This window comes from Mugil cephalus, chromosome 15 (genome assembly GCF_022458985.1).
Source record: "Mugil cephalus isolate CIBA_MC_2020 chromosome 15, CIBA_Mcephalus_1.1, whole genome shotgun sequence".
NCBI classification, from domain to species: Eukaryota; Metazoa; Chordata; class Actinopteri; order Mugiliformes; family Mugilidae; genus Mugil; species Mugil cephalus.
This window is the reverse complement of record NC_061784.1, coordinates 5681994-5698099: the sequence shown is the minus strand read 5'-3', so window position 1 is coordinate 5698099 and position 16106 is coordinate 5681994. Positions and strand designations below refer to the sequence as shown.

The following is a 16106-nucleotide window of genomic DNA, read 5'->3' as shown; positions in this document are numbered from 1 at the left end:
CTTTGATTTGATCTTAAAATTAAATTTTAAATTAGATATAAGCACATCTCTCTTATTAAAAACACCATTACAACTTCTGTCTATGGTGTAGCCCTAAAAATCTCTCAGGAATTTTTGCACCATATACCGAGCTTCCTTTTTACACGTCGTACCTGTTTCACATAACTGGGAAATCTCACTGATCACAAACACCGGACGAAAGGATGGAAGCGATGGATATTTATATAGATGAGACAGCAGCTGACAATATGAGTGAGTCACGCGCAAGTCTGGACAGACGATTCGCAGTCCAAATAAAAACATAAGTGTGAACAGGTTTGACATATACTTGGACATAAAAAGACTCTGTTAACAATGCACATCTGCTCCTTTGTCTCTCTTAAAAAAAACAAAACAAAAAGTGTGTGACGTGAAAATGATCCACCTACAGTGTGAAATGGTCGATTTGAGTGATTGCTCTGTGAACAGTTAAAGCTGTTCTGGTTCGCTCCTGTTTTCAAAAATCCCCACAATAGAGAGCCTCTGCATTTGTATACTAGTATGAAACCAGATTCTTTTTGCAGTAATATGAGTGCGCAGACAACAAGAATGGACCAGCCACTAATAATTACCCCTTTTGCTTTCTTTTTTCCATTTAATTAAACCTCGTCTGTGAATTTAATTGTTCACATTTGGTGCTTTCATTTCCAGCATCTCTTCTCTGCTCCCTATCATTGTTGTGGTATTCCTCCAATAAAACCAAATGTGAAACAAGTGCATGACCTTAACATGGAGTCTATATTTAAGGCTTTCCTATTTATGCATGTCTTTACAGCCAGAAAAATTAGCAACCACCCCGACTGCCTTGCATAATAATCAATGTCACTGTGTGTGTGTGTGTTCGTGCATGCACTTCTGCGTGTGCGTGCCCTTGCCAATTGTGTATGCCAATCGTGACGTTTCAAGCCCATCAGTTGTGGCCAGTTTCCATGGTAACATCTCTCTGAGAGCGCACAGACGTAGGAGAGAGGGGAAAAGAGTTGAGACAATTATCGTGGTGGAGGGTGCTGGAAAAGGAAGAGCCCAGGATGATGAGTGTGAAACAGTGTGAACCGTGGGATGAGACAGAACGAGAAACAGATGCACGGGTTTTGTGAGCGAGTGTTTGTGTGAGTGTTGCTGTGTGTGTGTGTTGCTGTGTATATATGTGTGTGTGTCCGTATTCTGAGATGAGCAGGTGTCGCTCATGCAGAAATTTGGGTTGTGGTTGTCATGACAACATGCAATACATAAAACATTTACATATGTGCTGTAATAAGGGGAGCGACGCTGCCAGGCATGTGCACCAACTTCTATTGGATTTTTTCCTGTTCTGAGTGAGAGCCTCAGAGTGAGTCAACAGGAATTTCTAATACAATTCAGTTTCCATGGTGACAGCGGAGAATGATATGTCCCTTTCTAACAGAGGGAAAACGGCAGCTTGAAGCCTTGTTGTTTCTCTGTTTTCTGTCTGAATCATTGTTTAGACAAGTGATTATCTGGCAAACCTTACAGGCCCCAAAATGAGTCCCTGAGACACACACTCAGCACTTTTTGTGCTCAGTTTTTTTTTTTTTTTTTTTCCCCCAACCTCCAGAATCAGAATCAGAAAATAAATCTGCAGAAATTTTTAAGTAACTTGAGTAATGCATCTGTGGAGGTGAACTCGTCATAGTTTGGTTATGTGATGCTGCTCTGTGTAATTTAAAATGTTACCATTCTGGACATCCAGACGTTAACGAAAGGCTGCGTCTCCTGTGGAAGCTCTCTTCTAATCAGCACGGCTTTTATTATGGAATTCAGTGATTCCGGTGCCTTTAAAGAGGCTGCGTGAGAGTCTCTGCAGCCTCTTCTGAATGCAGCTGTTTCTCAACAGCTTTCGATGTGGCAGTTTGTCTTTTCATCCCCCGTCTGGAGCGACGCTCCTCAGTGTCCTCGCTTATGAATTCCCCTCATCGCCCTCAGAGTTATATTTTTCTCCTCTAGCACATCTCTGGCATTGGCAGAAATGTCACACTTGCAGAACTCCTCGCAGATGGGCAAAATGCTGACCCTCTACAGGCTGGAAATACGATGCACGCAGAGAAAAGTTTTGGCATTATTGTTTTATTAGAATACGGCATGTGAATAGCTGTACATCAGAGTGTAACCTAATAAATATAAAGTAACCCACCAAATTCTACTGTAGCATACGTTGATGAGAAATGTATAAAAGACACATACAAATAGATATACTTAAATACAACTTTCTAAAATGCTTTTTTTTTCAGAACAACTACATAATGACATTCAACCAAGTTGTTTTTCTCCTCCTTTCCTCATGCTCCTGTGCTTTAATAGTGATTGTTCAGACCCAACACACACACACACACACACACTGTCGTTTTTAGGTCTCACTGTCCTGTGATTACTTTCAAGGGAACGCCATTTGGCACAACATGTACTGTCTTCAAACACTGACAGACTAATAAAGTTGCTTCAGTGGTTGAAATTCAAATCACACAACCACTTTGAGTAGCTCGCTCTATGAAATGGATTAAGATTGGTGATAGAAGTGTGTGTAATTGGCGAAGCTCTGCCACAGAGCTTTGAAGTGGTAGCAGTCCATTCCTGTCACAGTCAAGAATGTTCTATCACACATTGATACAGGGTAATAGGCTTGAAAGTATCCTGCAGTGAAGCTATTATGTGGCAATTTAATTTGATACAAGAAAGTATAAAGCATATGTAATGTGTGGTACGAAGGAGCCAGTGTAAGTGAATTTAGAACAGTTGTATATTGGGAATACCAATTTTATTTAAATTACAAGTCTGGTGATATTTTATATTTTTCATATTGTCAACAGATTATATGAAAAGAACACAGTCCAACAGTGAATTGATCCCTGCTGTTCCCTGTGTGGCACAAGCCGAACATATATCAACCCTCCGTCGAGCTACTTGAAGCACATCGGTAAGGACCACTGTTGCACCGGGTGGCATGTATCTTCCTAGTGATTATGGCACTGTCGTTTATTTGACTAAGTCACACACACACACACATTGCGCTGCTGCCATGGAATGTGTATTAGGTCAGTGTTTCTATTTCAGTTTGAATTACATTTTCTGAAAACTACAGCGCCCAGGCGTTCTGGGAAATGAGCCTTTGTAATAATGCATTGCATTTGTGAGATGTTTTTAAAGATTTATATCTAAAGTATAATCAAATTGCCTGGGGCCTGAGTGCCACACACAGGGCTGGTAAGTCAGAAAGGATCAGCATACACAATGACACACATTTTAGTGGTTTCATAGGATTTGTGGACAGAAATGTAGAACTACCAGCGTCTTTCCTTTTACATCATCCGGTGTGGGCTGCCATAAATAAATAAAAAATAATGAATTAATAATACAAGTGTTTTTTTCTGAAGGATTGCTGTGTAGTTATTTGCACCAACAAATCCAAAAAAGCTTGCCTCTGGCCATAGTTGGAATGGATTTACAGACAAGAAAGGATGAGGTCTTCTCACCAACAAAGGCGGTCACTTGTGTTACTTTAGCATGTAGCGCAACTAAGACAAATAATTTCTCCTTATATGTATTTGATGTAAGCAACAATAACATTGGCCACAACACTGAGCAGGACAGCGGCTGTTGGCCAGAATAGTTTGTAGTGGGGACCATGCTCCTTGTTGGCTACTAGCAGTAAATATTTGGGGCTCAGGCCAAGATTGGCGAAGTTAAGGCATAGACTGTAATGTAGCTAGGTCAGTTTTCAGCAAGAGCAAGAGTACAATTTGTTGAGGAGGACTAGGAAGTAGAATATTTCACACTGTCCTTGTAGGATGTGTGGACAGTGAGTGGGACTATTATACCAGCTTGATCCTGGAAGACCAAAGGGACATTACTAAAGGTAGGTCAAAAGAGTGGGTCGTTGCTATGTATCTTTCATGGCGCGTGGTAGGTAGAGAGGACATAGACCGATCAGCCACAGCATTAAAAGCCTAGTATTGTGTAGTTCTGCTTACAAAACAGCTCTGACTCATCGGGGAATGGACACTCCTTCAGCGTCTCTGGGATCAGGCTTTCCCCAGCGCATCCCGTAGATTGTTAATGCATTTGGTATCCGGGGGTTTGGAGACCAGTGCAGTTTTTCACATTTTTTGAGCTGTTACTGAAGCCATTTTTTTTTTGTGGCTTGGCAGGCTGCATTGTCCTACTGGGGACTGTGTCACTGGGATGTGAAGGGTACACGGCTAGCATCAACATTTAGGCAAGATGCACATGGACCAAAGGTTCCCCAGTTGAAAACTGTAAGTTGAACGGAGTATATTCATTTGGCACCGTGTCTTTGGGTCATTTACAACCTAATTTAATTCTGTTGGTTTTCTATTGGTCTGTTTTGTGCTGGTATCTTTTAGTGATGTCAATGGAGATGATTGATTTCCCAGGTACATGCCAAAGTTCCTGGATATGTCAGCGTCATGTACTGTATACTCATATTCCACTAATATCAATATTAATACATTCCTCCAGAGAAAGTGTAGTTTACTGTTTTGAATATTGCTGGCACACAATGTGTACTGCAAAGTGATACTAATAGTGTGTTCCGTATGAATGCTTCTGACAACGACTTTAAGAGGCAGTAGCAGTCAAGACATTTTTTTCTTATTCAAGAACCCCAGTTCATCTAATACATGTGTCTCCACCATCATTTACTGCATGTGAAGCTGGCGTATGACAGACATCACAGTTTACTTTCAGGCTACCAGTTTCTGATTTTCTACTCCAATCACATATTTGAACCATGACTTATCTACAAATAGATCAAACTAATGAACACACCAACAGTGAAGGCAGCACCTGCTGAGGAAAGGCCTTGCTGTTTACAAATCTTGGTCACAAGTAACATCAGCGTCTTACGTCGGTCCCTGATGAAACTGCCTGATTGTAGATGAACTGAGACGACTTCACTGTCTTTACACGTCTTAAACAACTGAAAACATTGTCAAAGTGTCATTATTGTCTCATCACTTGTGTCCTGCCTATTCTTATAACAAACACTGAATAACACTTGATCGATATGTCTCGTGAATCATATTACATTGCTAGTTTACTGTTGTTAATTGCTTTTTGTACATGATTTTACTATATTCTACCTCGGATCAGAGAAAAGTAGCTGAGCTAAAATGACTATAATATAGATGCGGATGAGTAAACTCCACTGGAAATAGGAATAAAGCGCTCCCTGCACACGAGGAAATACAACAGAACGAAGTTGCCAAAATCAAATTTGCATGAAAGGAAGTGAAATTAAAAATGAAACACTGTCTAGTCTCATCATTTTCCTTTTCACTTGCCCTCATGGACAATTGTATTTTGAATTCGGCATATTGTTTTTTCAGATGCAAACTTTTGGCATTTATATGTCCGAGCATAAAGCTCTCTGGAAAGCTTCAACTTAGCATGTGGTATAAAATATACCCTTACAGCTGTGGACATACATATTTGAATGCACACTGCAAGCATTGACGTTAAAAGTCTAAGTGATGGTTAACACCTTGATATTTTGTTATAGTGTCATGTTTGACCTTGCTTTTGGTGAAGGTAGGACTTAGGCTCTATTCTTCTTCATCTCCACCCTAGATAAGATCTAGATAAAAATATCTATGCACACACCAACTCAGTTTCCTTGCCAGGCATTCTGCATTTCTTACAGTGTTTCAAAATTCTACTGCACCATTTACCCTTTTCTTTAATGCACCTGTAACACAATCAAAGCAATGATGTGTTCTTAAAGGTCCAATAAATAAGTGAAATAACACCAAAACAATCCTGCTTTTAGTACATTTTCTACGTCAGAGAATACAGACTCGTTATTTTGTTTACCAGCCCCTAAGTGTTTTTGGAGATTCACAGTGAGTTGAGCGACTGGATCAGTAAGAGCAGCATGGGGAAAATCCAGCCCTTCAGAAATGTTGTTGGATCGTACAATGGGTCAAAGGCAACGCAAACACCTGCATCCTCTTTCTGTTTCATGCCAATCCTACAAAAGTTTGTCCAGCCATTCGACAAGAGTATCTGGGATGAAGCGATACAATCGAAAAGAGGCAACTATTTTACATTCACATTCACTCAGATTGGTCTTCTTGTTTTGTCCAAGGTTAGACGGCCAGAAACCAGAAGTAGTCAGGATACATGGAGAGAAGATGAGTTTATGTCTTCACTTGCTCCTTTGTCTCTTTAGTACACATATGTCCTTGTATTTCTTCAGACCTCTGTCTGTTAGAAGCTCACCAAGGCGTAGACCATGCTAGTGCAGCAGAGGGCGAAAGACAAGTTCATCACAACAAATCTTAAAGACCTCACTGAACACTAAAAAGAAGTAAAGAATGTATTTAAAAATACCTTACCTGTAGAGATAATAGAAGAAAGACAGCAGATAAAAGCCCAGTTTACACCAGGACTCCTTCTGACAGTAGTTGAGAATGTCTGCGTTCATCACGCTGACAGGATCATACATGACCTCTGACCCGTCAGCTGGCCGATGAAAGAACCTAAAACAGCAAGAGGTTTGGCTCAGTCACCCACTGGACCAACACAAGCCAGTCAGACATCTGCTATGGGACCGTACCTCCACAGATGGTAGAAGAGGAGCGGGATATTTAGGCCAAGTGTGACCCACTCTCCAGCACACATGAACATCAGGCAGAAGAGTCCATGGATGGAGTACTCTGGGACCACCAACTAACCAGAACAGACGCAGGGAGTCAGCTTACAGGCCTGCTTGAAATACTGAAACAATTAAAGATCACTCATCCCTAAGAATCTACCAAACCCAAGCCGTACAGCCAGGCAAACTCTTTCACACAGAAGGTGTCGATGTTACTCATCGCTCGCTACTGTTACGAGCGCAAAAATAGATTTAAACACGTAAAAACATTAGTAGAAGTTGCTGAAGATGATGTTTGACATAGTGCATCTCTATAGCGCTCACAGTCTGGTGTGGTGCTCACTGTCAGCCGTTTCCACCAGTTGTAAAAGCCCTTGAGATAATCAATTTCATAGTTGAGATTAGAAATCATTGTGTCAAAGGGTACCAAAAATTGCTCACAAAATAGCAACAGTTGTGATGTGGCATACAAGGTATGTTTGGCCAGTTAACTTTTTAAAGTATGGGGTGATGAACAGAGGAGTAACTCAGACATGAACATACATGTCATCTACTCAAATTCTTTACCACAAAATGCCTCTGATTGATTGTAGGGCAAAGTCCAAATGACCTGTCACCAGATTCTGATAAGGACTGAGGATTGAGTCTGACTATACAAGCCTAGAGGACAACAGAAACAAGCTTCTTAGAAATTGACTTAGAAGCTGTGAAATATTTTCACCATTTCTTCTTGGGATCAGACTTCCCCGGCACATCCCGGAGATTGTCGATAGGTTTGGTATCTGGGGGGTTTGGAGACCAGTGCAGTTTTTCATATTTTTTGAGCTGTTACTGAAGCCATTTTTTTGTGGTTTGGCAGGCTGCATTGTCCCACTGGGGACTGTGTCACTGGGATGTGACAGGGGTGCATCAACATTTAGGTAGATGGTACGTGTTTTAGCAAGATGTACGTGAATGGCAGGACCAAAGGTTCCTCAGGAGAAAGCTGTATTGTAACAAGATGATCATCGTCATTCACAAGTTGATTCGAGTGTATTCATTCATTCAGTGATAAGGATAATATAAGGATTGAGGACTGAGTCTGACTATGCAAGGCTGGAAGACAACAGAAACAAGCTTCTTAGAACTTAGAAACTGTGAAATATTATCACCATTTCTATATTTCATTTATACAATGGGCTGGTGTTGTTGTGGTTAGCACGTCTCCTCACCACAGGAAGGTACTGGGTTTGAAACATCAACCTGGCTGGAGCCTTTCTTTGTAACGTTTCTTTATTCTCCCTGTACCTGCATAGAGTTTCCCTGGGTTCTCCAGCTTCCTCAGCATCTCAAAGACAGGGATGGTTGGTTAATTGGTGATTCTAAGATGTCAGGGTGAATGTTTGTCTCTCTGATAGCCCTCTCATGGACTGGAGACTAATTCAGCCCCCCTCTACAGGAAAGCCATTATAGATAATTGTAGTTGTGGAGTTGCTACACTTTTCTCTGAAAACTGCTGCCTGATGCATCCAAAAACTGAGCCACATCATCCACAACATTGAGCTTCAAAATGGGAGGAGCACAGTGCTGGGTCAGCTAAAATACTATATGTTGTCAGATATGTTGCTATTCTGGTAAAAAATTTGTGCTGCTCAGATTTTTATAGTCTGTGGTCTCCATGAGGCAACCCTGTTTGTGTCTTCCAATATGAAAGCTGAGCTGAGAGATCCTCAGAGATGACATGTATCATTCAAGGTGAACGCATTCAGTTTTTCAAGAAACACGGAGTATAACTGCTGAAGCTTATGTCAAATGAACCATGGAAACATGTCCAAATATTCCTCAAGGCCACACTACTAACACAGAAGAAGTACAAGAATATACCTTCCCTGCATCTTAAAGTTAACTAACTATCAAAGAGCATCAAACATCTGCAGTTCAACGCTTCATGCAGCTAAACCTCATAAACCATGTTCATTCCCATAGCAGACACTTTTAACTATTTATCCAATCACAAATTTCACAGATGAAGAAACACATCATAGTTCACAGTATGTACCAAAACCAAACCCTTATATCAGTGTTCACTGTCCTATGAGCTACTTTCCCTCGAGAATGAAAGCTCTTGCTGTATTTTTTTTCTTCGAACAACTGACAACTTCAGTCTGTTTCGTGTACCTAACGCCGCTGAGAATCTTTCAACACACACATTCAAGATGGCCTCCACAGCATGTGAGCTTTCAGGGACACTGAGTTCTTTCCTCAAATGCCTTGAAACGTGAAATAAAAACAGCATCACAACACCTGTGAAACCTCAAGCATGTCGGTGTTCTCTTCCCTGCACAGGGAGGTGATGGTGGGCCGTGGGGAGGGGCTGAATGTGAAATGAATTGGTGTGCGTCACGGTCCTCACAATGGTTAGAAAGACAAATGGTCATGGTTGTCTGAAGCCCCCCCTGTTTTTAGTCATCCACCAGCAGCAGGTGAAAAACAGCTACTCACTCTGCGAAGCAGGTTGCAGATCCTTTCTATGTTGAGAATCCTTTCCCTCTGTGGAGCGGATATAAAAACAAATAAGTCTGGTCAACAGTCAATATAAATATTTCATCTTTTGTTCCCTGCTATACCTAACTGAAATAACTGTCTAAAGGCAGAAGCAGCACATTCTTGCTGTTTGTAAAGAAGAATTTCATTTCACATTCCTGGGTTGTGTCTGTGTTGTGGCTACGAGTGCAACATTAGATTCTAATTACACACTATCAACATGGAGAAAATAGACTTAATATATTAAGAAAAAATACTTTTTTTTAATATCAAATAATATCAAATTCATATATGTGTGTGTCTATATATCACAACAGCATGAGGCCATTGATCTTCTGCTATTTGAAGTAACAAGGACACTGATGTTTAGTTCTCTCTCCCTTGTAAACCTAATAGCTTTGAGTCTCCCGTGAGCCATAAGAGAGGGCTCAGTTTTGACATGAAAGCCATCCATCTTTTACTGCATCAACTAGCCCGTGGGTCGTTGCCTCTCACGGTGAGCTTTTATTTTCTTGTCCATTGATTAACCAGCGAGGCAAATGAGATGTTTTGCTCCAGTTTGCATGCCTAGATTACTCAATTTCCATCACCACACTAAGAGTGTGGATAAACAAAATAGTCGGGTAATTAACAGATGGATTGGTTTTTTTGCTTCAATCATTTTGTTAAACTAAATGGTATCAAGCTTTGATATATATTCGTCTCATCCCAGCATGTGTAAACATGCTTCCTCTGTTTGTTTTATGACAGACTGAAGCTTCTCTCTGAGTTACAACTTCTAAGGCCACCACCATGTCTTCTGCCTTTCTCTGGGAAGCTTTTATGAATCCGAAATTAAACCTCCCCTGGTGTCCTGAAAGTAATTTTTCTAATTCTTCTTCTTTTTTTTTCTTCTTTTTTTTTTTTAAATTGTTTCGTGTTCCATATCCTTCCACAACGATGAACTTTAAAATGTGAGGAACACAGGGCTGGACCTGCAATATTGCACACCGTATGGCTTGTTACTGCACTTGTAAATTGTTGAGCTGCTCAGATTTTATAGTCTGTGGCCTCCCTGAGGTGACCCAGTTTGCGTCCAGCCGTCCAGTTCATTCTGAATATTTAACGGTACCAATAAAAACGTCACTGAGGACATTTATCCAGAGCAGTAGGGGCATTATAGAAGGGGCAAAACAAGCTGAGGCCTTTTTTTTTTTTTTTTTATCGTAATCAAATGATTATTGTCACACAGACCCTCAGATTTATTAATTGTCTACAGCTGCTAACGTTAAAGAGGGCTTGAAATGAAAGAAATGTCAAGAGCATGACATTTGTAATGAGCTAATTTACGGGGAATGGGATAATACTGCGGCCACTTGACATGGCTCAGCTCTTTATGGGGGGATTCACCTACTAAAACATTTAGAGAGGAAACGATCCTGTGGTCACTTTTGGTCAACCAGGCAATCACAGTGTCTCGCTTTCCTTCGACACGATATCTGTCACCAGTTGTCGGACACGCAAACGTGATTCGGGAACACATTTTCAGACTCTTCCTGTTGACTGTCTGTCATTTCCCCCTCGGTGACAAATATGCTTTGCTTCTTTTTGTACACCTCGGCAGTCGAGTGAAAACACGTCACTCTGCGATAACGGTGGAAATAATCACTGTTTATTTTCGTCGGCGGCTGTCATGTAACATGTCTTCTGTTTGTGTAGTTTATTGATTTTGGGAGAGAGTGGCAGCGTCGCGTCCTGCCAGATCACCAGTTATTTGTGAACACGTCTGACGTGCTTACATCAGTTAAGATGACAAGTTGAGGTTGTCTTCGTACAGTGTGATGTAAAGCAATCTAATGCAGTTGCCCTGATACAAATCATGGTACAATGAACCTTCCACTGTTCAATATTCGTCTCTGCATTTTAGTCTGCGAGGGGGAAATGATAATCCCCTTTGACCTGAACACTCACTACAGTGTTGATGCCTGTATTGTATTTGATTTCATTAGATTTTGTAGGTGTTGCAGCTATTGTGTCCGCCCCCCTGTAGCTGGCGTGCCTCCACACTCCCACAGTCTGCTTTCACAGTTTCCTCTCCCACTCCTCATCACTCTCGCTTTGCAGTTCAGCTGCAGGTTCACATGATCGCCAGAACATTAGCTAACTTGTGAAAAAGATATTCACAGCTGCTGTTAACTCGATAAACGAATAATGGCACCCATTAGTGACTCATTATAATGCTATTTTGTTTTTAACCACAAAAAACTAAGACTTCCGCTAACTCTGGATCAATTATTGTTTTCTCCATGAATATTTTTTCATTTCTGAGCACTGACGTTCCAAGTGTTATGCAAGGGAATGAGTTTGTTCTCATTACAGTGACGTGAGGCCTCTTATTTGCACCTCTACAGTGGAGACAGCACAGTGTCTCATTGCATAAATAGCAGGTTCATCAAGCCAACGAGATGACTTCTTTGTAGAAGGCTGATTACTTCAATCTGCATACAAATGAGTGTTCATGGTAATGCTGCCTGAGTGCCACTGTGCCACAATCACCTGCAAGCCTAGATTAGTGGGGACAGTTTTTAAAGTACTACAAATATTTGAAAAATGAATGCGTAGGCTAAACATAGCTGAATTAAACATTTGAAAGCGTGCATTCACAAATCCCAAAACCTTGATTTAGGTAAAGTGATGGTTGCCTTTTCAATAACTGCAGGCATGGAAAACATGTACTGAGGGGTTATCATGCATATTTCAAAAAAAAAAAAAAAAAAATCTGTTCTTGGACGTTTCTGGAGTGAATTGTCTCATGTGTATGTCCTTGTCGACGCAGAAAAGAAGGGATTCCTCTGCGAGCTCATGGAGGTTTGATCATTCTTGAAAGGAGAGAAACAGCAAGGTTCTTACCGCTCTGGTGGGATTGCTCTGATCAATGGGGTTCTTGAAGTCAGTGCGAAGCTCATCAAATGCGATGATCTGAAAAATAACAGATGCGTGTGAGTTTGATGTTGTTTAATGAATGCCAGTGACACATGTTGTGACTGTACTGTATATATTGTTATTGTGACTTCCCAGCTGCACTCTTAGGAGCCTGCAGTAGAATACTGCTGACGGTATCCCTGCATCCTGGGACACGTGTGGGTTTAATGCTGAATGGGTTCACGTTTAACTACTTAGGGCATTGCTCTTGCCCGTCACACTGTTTGTGAGCTTGTGTTGAGTTTATCTCATGTGTCGGCTTCCGTTTTTATCAATTTGACCCAATTTATAGATTCATTCATTTTAAAGACCGGCCTCTATACTGTATTAAACGTGATAATTAAGTGCAAAGTGGAACCTGAATATTTACAGAGACACAACTGAATGACGGCTAGTATTTTCTGGCAAGATTTAAACAATCAGTGAACATTAGAAGTTGCACTTGGGAGGTTTAAAACTTAACAACATGAGTATGAGTACACTTTGCTGAGTTTGTCTCTGTGGTATGCTTTAGAAGGATGGCTTAAAATCTGTGTCTCTCATCTAAATATATTAAACTGAGAACAAAATGAAAAATAATACAAGGCCATTATTGGCATTATTATCCTACACTGATAGCACCCTAACTGCTCTCTCCGAGGTGAGTATGACAGACAGGTCCCTCACTAATAAAATGCATGTAATAAAATACCTGTATAAAAACACGAATGACCGTGAAGGCTGCCTGATGTCCTAATCATCGGCTCAGCTTTTAAAACGGTGAGCATCAGCGATGGCTGGTGAGCTCCTCAGCCCTGGTAATTTTCCCATATGGGTCTATACGTCGCTCCCTCATCTTCCTTCACATTTAGCTCTGCTGTAAACAGATGCAGTTTCCATGACGACATGGTGAGCCCCCTCGGTGGGCACCATGGTAACTATAGCAGTGAACAAAGGTTCCGATTGGTTGAGGGCCATGTATAGTTGGGGTGCTGTACCCGTGGGTGGAGGCAGACTGGGGGAAGGGGTGAAAAAAAAAAAAAAAATCCTAGTTTGATAAGCGTTTCAATCACATGTGAGCTCTGAGCCAGACAGGCGCTTCTCGCCGCCTCTTTCGCTCACAGACACACTGACTGACTCATATATAGTCTCACCCACTTAGTCAATTGGTGCGTTAGTCATTTCAAGTCTTATATTCATAATGATGCTTTTTGTATGTCCACGTTATTCCTGCCTCTGTGCGGCGAATGTTGAAGGTGAGAAGATGAAAGCTTCGGTGTTTGTTGAGTCTGCACTTGTGTAACCATCAGACCGAGTCCACCAGTCTCCTGCGATAGCTGTGCAAATTCCAGTCAAAATGCCGCAGGCAGCGAGATACAGAACAGTCTGGCGGTGAGACATATGATCAGTGTGTTTCGCTGCCTCCCTGTACTCATTACATGCAGTTTGTCGAAGACCAAACATCTTGTTTGAGGAGCTGTTTATTGTCAGTGCTCTGGGATCAGCGGGTGCTTTAATGTGGAGGGGATGGAGCCAGCTGGAATCTGGCTTTTTTTGTTGGGTGTGAAAGGGTCAGATTTTCCCTGGTTAATTACAATAGTGAAGAACCAAATAAATTAAAATAATAAAATGAAAAATGTGGTCTTTCGTCCGTTTAAAATATCCATTATTCAAGTAATTTTCTTTGGGTATTTGATATGAAAGGCCACAGAGTGGTCGTTTGTGGCTTTTAAGAGTTTATTGCAAGTGTCACGTAAGTACAAGATTCTGCAGACACATTTATGCATGGCATTACCTCCAGAGGACCTGGGCGATGTGTGTGTGTGCGTACTGTATGCCGTGTTCCTGTAAGCGTTGTACAACTGTGTGTAGGTGGATGTGTTTGTCTGCCTGCGTGGGATGATGGAGTGCGGACGCTCACAGGCCCTAAATGTGCCCATTTTAGTTTCAGTGTGTGCAGCGGTTCCGGTGCAGACAGAGGACACTCACCTGCCATATGACAAAGAAGATGAGAGCAGCGCACAGTACCAGGGTGAGCATGTAGCAGAAGGCCGCAAAGGTGAACGCCATGGCTGTTCCAGCCAGCCTGACGACGAGCTGGGTCGAGAGAGACAAAGGGAAGTTCTTCCCTTGCCCTCTGCCTCTGTCTGGCTACAGGTTACTCTCCTCCCTCCTCTCCTCACTGAAGTGGAGCTTATTGCGAGTTCCCCCCCTCGGAGCCAAGCCGAGTCTATATAGTCCAGGTGGGTGAAGTACTCAGGTTTAGCAACAATCAATAATCAAGCTGTGGCTCCACTGCGTCCACTCATGGTCCGTTTTTGTACGTCTGACAGCAGGGCTGCTCCTTAGTGATTTAGGAAGCACTTATATGTCTGTTCACAGCCACAGTTGTCTGTTATTGGCTCCTCTTTTCAGCCCCTGACAGGCAAAATGTCTGTCTCCTCCTCCTCCCTGTAGTTTTTCTTTACACAAAGCCTACACATCTTTTTTTTCTTTCTCTCTCTCCCTCTCTCTCACAGTAACACAAACCACAGAGAGTCTGATTGACACGCTGACAACAGAAGCACAGGATTCTTGTCGATGCTAAGCACAGTAAAAACAACAGCAACGGTTGTTGTCTGAGATGCTTATGGCTTGTGACAGTTCAGCAGTTTGTTGTATGGCTTTCGGTTCATCTGTTGCTCTGGATCCAGAACACCATTAGTGACGCATATTTCAAAGTCATGTTTAACACATGAGAGTAGCTATGAGTTATTATTTGCAGACACAGTTTGAACTTATTTTTTATTACTAAACTGAATTTGTTCACCTCCCACTTAGGATTGAAGATATTGCTTTGCACGTTTAACAGTTATGTTTTGACAAAGCAGGTTACTGGTTGCCTTGGTGATTGTGTAAAGTATACATCAGCAAATACTGAAATCCGGTTTCAAATTAAAAGATTAGTTAAAAATGCATCAACACAAATCCACAAATACAAGATTAGAGTAAAATTCTTGTGAGAGCTTCAGTTAGCATGGATTAATGTTTGGACTGACCTTAATATCGAGTAGAGAATACCTGTGTCTGGTTGGAGACGTGTCTGCCACTGAACAGTCCACTCTTTCCTCGTCTCTGTCAATTTGGGTCGGCACCATGTCAGACTTCTGCGCTCTGCATCTTTCTGTCAGACGCATCCCTCAGATTTCTCCAAAAAACATTAAGATTAGTCTTTGCTGACACGCAGGGTAAATTTTGTTCTAAGGAGGGGGGGTAAAAAAAAAAAGGAGGGGAGTAAATTCAACCAGAAACCTGCAGAGCGTCTACATGGTGAGACGCGTTTATGCTGATTTTGAAAACACTCCTGTTTTTAAGTAAAAAATCTCCACAGCCCTCGGGAGCCATAAGTTAATAAGTCCACCTTTCTATCATCTCTTCCCTCCTTTATTGCCCTTTTTTTTCTTTTTTCTTTTGTTCTTTCTAAAGATCCCTTCTCTTTTGATCCTTTCAAGAGATTTTGAAAACGGACCTGGATGTGTTTCCTGAGTCTAATGCCTGTGGCTGTCTCTTCCTCTATTTCTCAGTCTGCGAGGAAAATATTTCTATCACGGTTGATGTTACAACGGTCGGCCAATAGGATCGCTCTGTCTCCCTCGCTCTCTCATTTGCTCGCTGCTCTCTCTCTCCTCCTCCTCCACTCACTTCTCCCCTCCTCTCTTTCTGTCTGTCAGTTTCCCTCTCACTCTTGCATTTATACATTTCCATAATCCGTTGTTCCCCGGAGACTGATGAGGGGGCAGGGCAGGCTGGAAATGTCTGTCTCTCTTTTTCTTTCTCATTCTCTCCCTCTCTCCCTCTCTCTCCCTCCAATGCCCTCAGCCATACATCATTCCATTTATTCTTTCATTTCCCCGCTCTATTAACATCTCAAATCTTGTTCATCTTCTTTTCCTTTTTTCCCCTCTAACCTCAGTCTATTAATGATTTCAAAAAG

At 41.7% G+C, this 16106-nt stretch overlaps 1 protein-coding gene across 1 annotated transcript; it reads right to left on the bottom strand.

Moving 5' to 3' along the window:
* Window positions 1-2108: 2108 nt before the first annotated feature.
* On the bottom strand, window positions 2109-15772 carry cnih2 (cornichon family AMPA receptor auxiliary protein 2). The gene is made up of 6 exons (XM_047607508.1): window positions 14123-15772; window positions 12083-12151; window positions 9152-9199; window positions 6632-6744; window positions 6411-6554; window positions 2109-6310 (listed from the first exon to the last, which is right to left on the bottom strand). Exons 1-6 carry the CDS (start codon window positions 14201-14203, stop codon window positions 6283-6285), a joined length of 483 nt encoding a protein of 160 aa, XP_047463464.1. The 5' UTR covers window positions 14204-15772; the 3' UTR covers window positions 2109-6282.
* Window positions 15773-16106: the final 334 nt, after the last annotated feature.

Bases quoted from the DNA above. Each gene is read 5' to 3' on its own strand.
- cnih2 (XM_047607508.1), bottom strand. From the start codon at position 14,203: ATGGCGTTCACCTTTGCGGCCTTCTGCTACATGCTCACCCTGGTACTG. The intron at 9,200-12,082 runs GTAAGAACCTTG...TCCGCTCCACAG, and splicing joins AGAGCAATCCCACCAGAGCG to AGGGAAAGGATTCTCAACAT. The intron at 6,555-6,631 runs GTACGGTCCCAT...TTGCTGTTTTAG, and splicing joins CTCTTCTACCATCTGTGGAG to GTTCTTTCATCGGCCAGCTG.